Below are 11072 nucleotides of genomic sequence, written 5' to 3' on the forward strand. Positions count from 1 at the left end.
TGTTGGGCTGTCCTTTGCTAAAAGAACGTAGTGCAAATTATCTTTTAGCGACTGTGGCTACCGTTGTCTCTCCCTGCGGTGCACGTGTCACGTGATGTAAACACGGGTGAGCAAAGCTCATGCTTTCGCTGGTCTTGCGCAGGCGTGCACACGTGAACACAGAGCACAGAGAAGCAGTCAGAGCTACAGGCTACAGTGAGGCTAAAAACAGAGTTCATATGACGTTTTTCCAAACAACTTTTTATGTCGCGGCTGAGCAGTATGGAGGTTCTCTGTGGATTCAATTTTGTGTTCTTGGACGTTAGTCTGGGGCGCCGTCTGCCATTAGGTGTGCTAGCCGCTCCGCCCGCCGATCTCCGCAAGGGATGTGAAGACTCTAAAACTTCACCAGGGCCTCCATCGGCATATGGGTGAGTAGATAATGGCTGAATTTTCATTTTGGGTGCACTATCCCTAGATAACTCTCCGCTTTCCCTTTTTGATGGCTACCGCCACCTTCTGGTATGGACAGCTATGTCCTCTCACACAGGTGCAGAACATACATGCTTGTGGGCAGTTGGTTTGGTGTGTTGATATGCACCTTTTTGGCCGAGACACAGTGACAAGAGGGGACCCAGCAGGGGGCTCTTGTCACTGCTAGTTCTGTAGTGTCGGTTTGGTGGGTCTTAACCTTTTAAGCATTCTCTCTCTCTCTCTCTCCCCCCCCCCCCCCCCACTTTCCTCCTACCCCAGATGAGGTGACACCAGAGCCCTCCTCGGACCCCCAGCCTGCTCCACCTCCTTCATCTGACCCCCCGTCCTCTGCCTCTGATAAAGCAACCGCTCCCCCTGAGCCCCCCAGGGAGAGTAGCACTCCTAGCAGTAGTGCCCCCAGTGATGACAGCACCAGCAGCAGCAGCAACAACAGCATGCTCCCTCCTCCCTCAGACGGCACCTCCGGAGCAGCAGCCCCTGACCCACCAGTGGCTCAGGAAGCCAACTCCACTGCTGCTAACCCTAATGTGGCTGCAGCACCGCTCCCTACCCCTGCCTCAGAAGAACCAGCCGCTCCACCACTACTGCCCCCGAGTCAGAGCAGCCAACAGTATGATATGTAATAGTCTGATTGTAAGATACACAGTGGTAACATTAGAGGTCCTCCTTGTGCTGCAGCTCTCGTTAATTCCTCTTCTGGATGGAGCAGCAGCACTGTAGTTGTGCAGCAGGTGTGGAAGAGGTGAGACGTGTATAGTGGCCCTGTCATAAAAAAAATGTTGCGAATGAGCAGTACTGAATGGTTGAGGGTCTCACAGTTGTATTTCATGCAAGAGTGACAAAGGCTTTTCATCATCCAGCCTCATGTACCTGGGCCAAACATCCCCGTGTTGGGGGAATTTAATGTTCACTTAAATCTGCGTTTGTTTCTTTTAAATGTAGTCAGCAGACATGGTTTGATGATTTGACTGAATGAAGTGAAATATCATCAAATAGTACAAAAATTGGCTTGACCAAGTTTGTGTTCCAGTTGTCTACAAGCCATTCCTCTTTCCTTATGTCATTTGATGGATTTTTTAAAGAATAAAATAAAATAATCACATTCAAGTAGGATAGGCAGGAGGTGGAGGGGTGTATTATTGCCCAGCATCTATCTGCAAATAACTTTTGAGTTGGCAAAGACAAGCAGCAAATTGCCACATTGAAGAGGCTGGAACAACAGCATGTTTGACATTTTCATTTGGAAATTTGAACTATTAATCAAAAGAGGTAGCAATATTGTTTTTCTGTTCAACTTGTAAAATCTCATTGAAGCTACAATTCTACATCACCATGCTACTGTGTGAAGGCACTCTAACAGCTGCAACATGTTACATAACATTTGTCTATGACGCCAAGAGAAAGGGGTGTCAGGAGTTGCTTGTAGGCAAAAGGCATACCGATGCCTGGTTTTTCATCTACATTCATAGTTCAAATGTAATCCTCCCATCACTCCACTGTGTAGACTTTGTACTGTCGAATATTGCTGAAATGTTTGATATAAACATGCTCTTATATCGCTCCGTCTATAAACCTTTAAATCAGCCCTCATAGTTTTCTTAAAAGACTGCAGCTGCAAACTTTGAGGGTTAAATGACAACATTCACTTTCAGTCTGAATTGTGTGAAGCTCAGCGTATGTTCCAGTGATACAGAGCAACCTTGCATGAAAGGACCTAACACCCCCCCCCCCCCCCCCTCAGTTTTAAAACCTCAGAATTTTGTATTTTATCAGATGGTGTGATTTGGAAAACTACTACTGTTATTGCTTCTTTGTGTTTTTAGAGATCTAGTAGAACCTTTTAGATTAATATACTCGGAATTCAGCCTTGGTATTTAACCTGTACTCTTGAATCAGATTTTTACTGCAGATGAGGGATGATTGGGGTTGTTTCCAGTTCTGAAGTTAGTAGAGGAATGGAGGAAGGCATTTAGTTGCTGGTGCACTTACATTCTGCATGCTCTATTAAAAACAAACCATAATACTGCAAGCATCTGAACAATTACTAAAGTCAAAGAATTGAAAATTGTTGTTTTAAATCAAGAGTGTAGGACAAAACACATGAAGTGCACAAGTGATGGCCACATCTCCAAGGTGCTTTTATAAAATCTTTGGATGAGTATTAACAATTGACATGAATGTTTGTTCCCCTGTATTTATCACATTTATGTAGAAAGGACTGACATACACTTAGCATTTACTCTGTAAGAGCTTCTTTACGAGGTGAGGCTGTTTTTTAGAGACTCTTTCACCTTTAGACTGCATATTCCTGTTAACATCACAAGCAGAGAAATGCACATGCTACCTTCATCCAAAAGTAACCTCAGTCATTTTTGCATTTAAAGGACTGTTTTCTTACTTGACTTGGACTGTTTATAGTAATCTTCCTGGTTTTTGCATCTTTCTTTTTTACTGTCTGAATTTGTCTATTCAAATAAAGATGATTTCTCAGTCTTTCGATGGCTTTGTTGGCTTCCCTGCTACACCTGCAGGTAGTACTACTAGCCTATTAGAGCTGACCTTTTTTAAATTTCTGTTTTCTCACAATTACCTCATAAATCAGTATTTAGTTCATATTAAATGTGTGTTTTGTCAAACTGATCTCTAGGATTTTTACACAGGTATTATTTTTAACATGACTGACCACTTAAGTATTTAGTCTATAACATACATTTTCAAAAGAAATACAAATGCACCCTAACACAATTAGGGAGCGACAGATAAAAGGGGAATAAACAATAAACACTACAACACAGGTTAAAATTAGCGTGCTGCATGCACTGCTGTGTGCCTTATGTATGGACACTGAAAGGTTTAGTCCTACATAAATGTTAAATAAGTTAAAAGGTGATCAAGATATTACAATAATCCAATACATCTTTACAGCTGGGTTCATAACCCATTCAGCTCCTACTACTGCAGGGTATCCGCGGATCCTTGAAAAGTCTTAAAAAGTCTTAAATTCATGTATCTAAAAGTAAGGCCTGAAAATGTCTTAAATTCATTACAAATGTCTCAGATTGGTCTTAAATTCATTACTCAAAGGTCTTAAAATTGTTGCGGAAGGAATATTTAATCTGACTTTATTTCTTTTCTTTGTTTTATTCTCACGGCACTTTTCTGTGAGTGTCCATGCGCCGTCCAATAACGGTGCGCGCTGGTGGTAGCACATACACAATGAATGGGTTCGTCGGCGGAGGTCTGCACTTTGCGCGCTCTGTGTGAAAAGGGCTTAACGGCGCGCGCTGGCCACCTGGCACTCAGTATGCTGCTGTAGTGGTTTATTTTCCAGACGTGAGTATCTTTGAGCAGTGAAAGTTATTATTTATGACTTTTTACTTGTCGGCAGTGATTTGTTTTCCACAGAGCTCTACGTGCGAGCATTTTACTCGCATTTGCGACTAAAAATAGTTTTGTGCCAGCAAAATAAATCATTCAGCACGCAGTGCGAGTCCAGATTTCAACCAGCAGCAGAAACGAAAGGCGAATCATGCAGGTTGTGGGTTGAACGGGGGTCACAGACAGGAATAGGGTGGTCAGATAGCCTACGGCGGCTCTGCGGCGCAAAATAACGGCTTACCGGCGGCGACAGAGAAGTCCGACTCCAGGCCTAATTTCCTCTTTTGTTGGCGTCATGACTGCCGTGAGGAGGGTGGCTGGTTGATTTTTATTTTATTTATTTATTTTCTTTTTATCCCCCCTATGTTAATCACTTATTGATGCTGTTTTTCTATGAATAAGTCAATAGGTAGGCCTAATTCATTCCATTGAAATATCAGTGATGTATTATAGAAAAGTGATTTATCTTTTTATAAATGACAAAAGGCACATCTGCCTCATTTTTGCTGTGGTATCGTGATACTACTCAGAACCGTGATACTTTCACTGGTATCGTACAGTGGGTCCCAATTTTGGTACCATGACAACACTAGATTCCATTAGGAGTTGCGCAGTGAAGCGGCTCTGGTGCCGCTTAAAAAAGTGTTCCCCCACTTCTAATTTTACAAATTAAGTACTGGTTATAGTCCCCCAACCATCGCTTATATAGTTTTTTCGGTCTTAAATTCCATTCAAGGTGGCATTAAAAAGGTCTTAAAAAGTCTTAAATTTAACTTACTGAAACCTGCAGATACCCTGTACTGTTACTTGACTCCACCCAAATGCATGAACTTATTTGATAGGATGTCTATGAGCTAATCAGTGTTAGAGCCACGCCCTCTTTTTAAACAAGCGTAGTTTACCATGATGCAAAGAGGAAGTGCAAGGCACGTTTTGGTCTGTTGATCATATAGTGAAAGTACACTATTTGCATTTAAAGAAGTCATGAGTTGTTTAATTACTCATACATGTCAAAAAACAAGAAAGATAAATAGCTTTTACATAGGATTTTTGTTTTCAAAAATATCTATATTCAAATATATAGAATGGGCAGGGAATCTGTGTCACCAGAAAATGAATAGGGGAAATACTGTTCTGATTTGAATTTTAGAATGGTCACCTCAGGAGGTTTTCAGGACATACTTTATTGAGGAATTGGCAAAAGTGACAAAAAATGGTCTTAACAGATTACAAATTTGTAATCTGTTAAGACCATTTTTTTGTCACTTTTGCCGTTTAGTTTCTGCATTAAGATTCAACACATAATTAAGTGTTCTAATCCATTTTTATTATTATTATTATTTGTGAGTGCATTTAGAGTTGTATTCCACCACTCCAATAGGATTTTTTTGTGTGTTTGGAACAAAATTGGGTTCTGAACAGGTTAATTAAATTGTATTTCACCCAGCTGTATTTATGTGTATGGTAATTACATGTCTTATTTAATATTGAATGCTTTGAGTTTCCATATAAATTATGCATTAATGTCTTGTGACAAACTGTCAAAGGTTAGGATACAGTTATGGAACTACAGCCTCTGCTTGGCCACCAGGGGGTCCCCCCAACATGAAACACACATTCCAAACACCACTTATTCACACCAGTGAGTTGGGAGAAAAGGTTGTGTTGACTGGATTCTGTTAACTTGGGTCTGAAAGTTGCTGCTGGTTTTGCAGAGGTAAATGACTAATGAACTACTGGTTTTCCCCGCTATACTTCAGCAGCTGTTAATTTGCTTCGACTTCTCACATTAACTCATGTAAACTTAAACTTTTATTATTTTTTTAAATAGAACTCACGACAACTTTACAATTCTAAACATAACCAATATAGCCGCGAGTGGCAATCTGCGGGTTCTAACCTGTTCCGCCCCAAACCAGCCACCGTGACCCTCACCACCCACCGTGACCCTCACCACCCACCGTGACCCTCATCTGCCGTAGTGCAAGACGTTCCCCACTCTGTCCCTGAAAGCTCCAAGCAATACATACTCTTTCCAAGTCACACATTTCTTGAAATCGGGTTTTCAGCTAGCCTACATGCTAATAACATTTGTGGTATACTTTCACATAGAGACTCCATTTGAACATCAAAACATAAATTGAAATTTTACCTATTGATGCGTATTTCAAAGTTTCAATAGGTATTTTAATGTTTAAGCAATCACAGTTCCATGATCATGATAATTTTGGGAGAAATCTGGAGATAATAATGGATGTGTATGGGAGAGGCTGTAAAATATTCTGTAAGGCTAAAGACACAGATGTGAGTGTACTATTATGATTTTACCTAAATGAAGGTAAGTGAAAGTTCAGACAGGAAGATCATCTCTTTACGTAAGTATACCTCAAAGCCACTTCTCTGTTTTCCCACTATCCTCTTGCTCCACCCTTCTTCACATATTTCAACAAGTCACAGTCTGCCAGCCTCTCCCTGTTCTCTACCAATCCGTCATTAGCTGTCAAATTTCTCTCTCTGCTGTCATCCAGCTGTCATTTCAGCAAAACTCCCAGCCCACCTCCACCCCTGCACCACCTCCATCAAGATACAGACTGTCTTAATCTGGATCTTCAACCGAGAAGTTCCCTCATCCGGTGACCTCAAGATTCCCTACCTTCCCCAGTGTCTAGGCCGGGGGGTGGGGGTAACTTCTTCAGTTGCAAGTTTCTCATCCACAGATCAGTTTACTCAGCTGGTCTCCTCCCCATGGTCTAAGTGGCAAATTATCAAACCATTCTAAATATATTCACGTGACCTCAAAAGTCACATAACTATAGCAACATGTGCACATGCAGGCTTTTTTATTCAAACATGACATAATAGCTTCATTTGCATGAAGTGGTATTATGTGGTAGTGAGGGTCCGTGTACCTTTTGATAGTTTGATATTTTGTTTTCAAAATAAAACGGATTTACGGAAATACGGCCGTTTTCCCGTTATTCCGTTTTGAGACACAAAACGAAATAACGGAAGTGCTTCCGTTTTCCCGTTTTCTCTTTCAAAACCAAATTACGGAAAAACCAAATTGAAAAAACGGCCCAATTTTGATTTCTGCAAATTCTATTTTTTTTTTTTTTTTTTTTTTTTTATATAACCGTGACAACGACGGACCGGAAGCGGAAGTTAAGTGTAACAACTTCAGAATAAAACTTTAGCGTGCTAACCATAACTTCTTATATTATAGCCTACCGCTGTCTTTCTACACCATATGGTTCACATCTATTTTATTTCTGTGAAAGTATAAGAGCTGGTTGTTTGGAAGGATGTGATAGGCATATAATTGTCATTTTAGCTTGAGTGCGTGAATGCATTTTGTGGAAAAACTTTACGTTCCCTGAGCATCTATAACGTTAAGTCACCAGCAGAGGTCCCGGTCAATAGGCTAGTAGCCTATTATTATTACGATTATTATCAGCAGCAGGCATTATTGGAGGCATTATTTACAGGCTAATCATTTGAAAATGAGAACTTGTAATGGCTTTAGTATACTTGGTGTTTAGCCACAGGGTGGCGCAGGGTTTACACGAATAGTAGACATGCTTTGAGGTTCAAAACAGCAGGCTCTGTGTCTCATCAAATGAGCTGCGATCATTTCATTTCAACCGAGAGGTGTGTGGAGGTCGATTCAATGGAGAGGTGCAAGAAATACAAATTGTGTTTTATTAGTCCTTTGGCGATAATTTTATCCGACTGCTTGTCATTTCTCCCCGCTTTGCACCGGGCGTCATTGGTTGCCATGACAACGGCGGCGGAGACTCCTTTCCCGAGTCAAAATCCTTGAGGCCAACTGGCCGTGATGAGTTCTGTATTTTAACTGCTACACTACTCAGCCTTTATAAGCAATGTAAACTGTAATGTGACCTCAATTTAACTGACAGTAAACGTGTATTCCAAAAATGTACAGCCCGGACCTAATTCACCGACGGACAGCCACCGCCAATGGCAACTATAAACTCATTAATTTTACCCTGGCATCTTTATATGACGCGGTTGATTGATGCTGGTTCAAAGAAAACGTAGTAGAACTTCTAGACTTATGTGTATTAAATTATAATCATTCATTTATCAATCATACGATAGGATACATATGATGTCAATACCTTGGCGCCAGCGCTGGACACAACAGCGCCACCCCGAGTGTCTACAACGCCTGTGTTACCTGTTGTCAGTCTACTGTCTGTGCTGACTGTCACCACGAGGAGTGGAAAAGCCATGTTGATTTAATTCAACAAAATGTGTCTACCAACAAGAATAAACAATGCCACTGTTGGGCCCATGTCAGGATCGCTGGAGATTACAGTTACCGTAAACACACCCTAACATTCAGTAAAGAGTTAACATGTCAGACCCTGTAATTCTACATTTAAGTAATTTTAAGACTGTCAAACAGTTGAATGGAAGTAGAACAGCAGGTTAATGTAGGTCTATACCTGTAACTGTGGTAGCTATGTGATTAACAATTTGAAGAATCTAAACACACAGCAGATTTTAAAAAAGGAGTACTCAGGGAACACAAGATCAGATGGTCATTTTTAATTATAAACACAACACAGAACTCTAACATGGGCAAAAACAATAACAACAATACCCATCTGATCTTGTGTTCCCTGAGTACTCCTTTTTTAAAATCTGCTGTGTGTTCAGATTCTTCAAATTGTTAATCACATAGCTACCACAGTTACAGGTATAGACCTACATTAACCTGCTGTTCTACTTCCATTCAACTGTTTGACAGTCTTAAAATTACTTAAATGTAGAATTACAGGGTCTGACATGTTAACTCTTTACTGAATGTTAGGGTGTGTTTACGGTAACTGTAATCTCCAGCGATCATGGGCCCAACAGTGAGGAGGACTACCACCACATTGGCTTTCCAGGGTGCTCAGGAAGAACAATCTAGACACTGTTAAAGACCTTGTACCACTCTTGTATTGAGAGCCTGCTGGCATACTGTATCATATGGAACCTGCACATCATTTCCAATCATTGGGCCAAGTTTCAGGTTTCTGGCTCATTCCAGCTCACAGGAATTTGAGCTCAAGCGGCAGACAACAAAAAATAATAATAATAAACCAGTACAATCTTAGAAGGGTTCTACCCCTTCGGGGTTAGAACCCTAATAATAATAATAATAATAAACCGGTACAATCTTAGAAGGGTTCTACCCCTTCGGGGTTAGAACATTTTGCTTATTGGTCTTTCTAGTATATTTGTTTTTGTATTAAAAAGATCACTTCCAATTAGTCCTTGCAATCTGAATTTCATTTCCAGAACTCTTGCCATCAGCCAGGATCCACGAGGTGTATTTGGGTTTATGATCGGTACAATGTCTCTGGGTATGAAAGTTCTTTTATCACAATTCCATCATTGTCTTTCTTGCAAAAGTGACAGATATTCTTTGACCCATCTGGTCCAGAACAAGTCTGCTTTATATTGAACAATGCATTTAGTATGTAGTATGTGACTTGTTCATGAAATAGGCCTGGAGGCGACATGGATTGGAAATTGAGCACAAGCAAATGGTTTGGTGTGAGAGGTTCCAAGTCATTTCTAAATGTACTGTTTGGCTAACTCCATACTTTGATTACTTTGATTACCAAAGTAGTCAAACCTGACATACGCGAATGGTCCGGTGTAATTCTGGCTTTTGGTAGATCTGACATAAATGGATGGTAAATGGACTGTACTTGTATAGCGCCTTTCTAGTCTTCAGACCTCTCAAAGCACTTTTTACACTACGCCTCACATTCACACACACATGCAAACACTGTGGCTGAGGCTACCATACAAGGTGCAACCTGCTACTCAGTTTTTACACATTCACACACCGACGGAACAACCATCGGTGGCAATTTGATGTTTAGTATCTAGCCCAAGGATACTTCGACATGCGGACTAGAGGAGCAGGGGATCAAACCACCAGTCTTCCAACCCACTCTACCTTCTTGCTTTCCTGCATTCCCATGCATGTGCCTGCACACAGTGCATTCAGATATTACTGAATATATATATTACTACATAGATATACTGCTAATGCATTTGCATATGGTATCCAGTATTTTTGTCTTAACCTGGACAACATGTAGTTTTTTTCACTGTGGCCAATTTATTGATGACTATCTCAGAGTATGAGTTTAGAGACATGGTGGTTTTTGGATAAGCACTTGGGCATTTTGCTTCATCAGGGATTGACATTTTATTAAGCCTTCCTCCAACTCAAGTTCCTTCTCATACACTTGACATAAGTTCAACACTGCACTAGTCCTTGTGATAGGATTTCCCTTTTGTAATGTTTTGAGGGATGGAAATGACTGTCTTTATAAAAAAAACATACCACTACTGCTTCTGCCTTTTCCCAATTATCATTTGAGAGTGTCAGAACTGTCGTAGAGTCTTTAAACAACCCCATTTCTTTTTCAATTAGCTGCAGTTGATTGTCTTTTTGTTGTACTTTAACAGAAGTGAGTGTCTCCTTCCTCTTCTTACCCAAAAGTTGTAATAGGATTTTCAAATGCAGCAATCATGCAACCACTCTTTTGAATCTTATCCACTCACTCTTGATTCTTAATGTGAGCTTCTATGCAGGAAATAAAGGGGATATTCATAGCTGCAATAGCTTAAACTGTCATTTCCTCCTAAAAAGGATTTCTATGTGAGAAACATGTAAAACTGAATGGCTGTGACGACACAGTTTGATTAGGTTTTCTGTAAGAACTTGTTTCCACACAGCAGATTCTCAGTTTAAGCTTATTTGGAACGAAAAAGACGATTTTCATTACTGTAAGAGCTTAAGCAGTCATTTCTGCCCAGAACAGGTTAGAAACCAATTTTTGTATGATAAACATGTAAAGGGACAACACAGTTTGACTTGATTTTCTGTAAGAACTTGTGTTTCCACAGCAGATTTTCAATTTGATCTTATTTGGTGCAAAAAAAAAGTGATTTTCACTATCGTAATCAATCAATTCAATCAATTTTATTTATAAAGCCCAATATCACAAATCACAATTTGCCTCACAGGGCTTTACAGCATACGACATCCCTCTGTCCTTATGACCCTCGCAGCGGATAAGGAAAAACTCCCCAAAAAAACCCCTTTAACGGGGAAAAAAAACGGTAGAAACCTCAGGAAGAGCAACTGAGGAGGGATCCCTCTTCCAGGACGGACAGACGTGCAATAG

At 40.5% G+C, this 11072-nt stretch overlaps 1 protein-coding gene across 1 annotated transcript in view; it reads left to right on the plus strand.

Annotated features, from left to right (window-relative positions):
- The window catches only part of LOC126406092 (SWI/SNF-related matrix-associated actin-dependent regulator of chromatin subfamily E member 1-like), a 24602-nt gene extending 21635 nt beyond the window's left edge, over nt 1–2967 (plus strand). The window contains exon 12 of the mRNA XM_050070256.1: nt 733–2967. Within this exon, the coding sequence (XP_049926213.1) occupies nt 733–1097 (365 nt within the window). The 3' untranslated portion in view covers nt 1098–2967. The remainder of the gene's footprint in view (nt 1–732) is intronic.
- The last annotated feature ends 8105 nt before the right edge of the window (nt 2968–11072 follow it).

Source organism: Epinephelus moara, chromosome 18 (assembly GCF_006386435.1).
Source record: "Epinephelus moara isolate mb chromosome 18, YSFRI_EMoa_1.0, whole genome shotgun sequence".
Lineage (NCBI taxonomy): Eukaryota > Metazoa > Chordata > Actinopteri > Perciformes > Serranidae > Epinephelus > Epinephelus moara.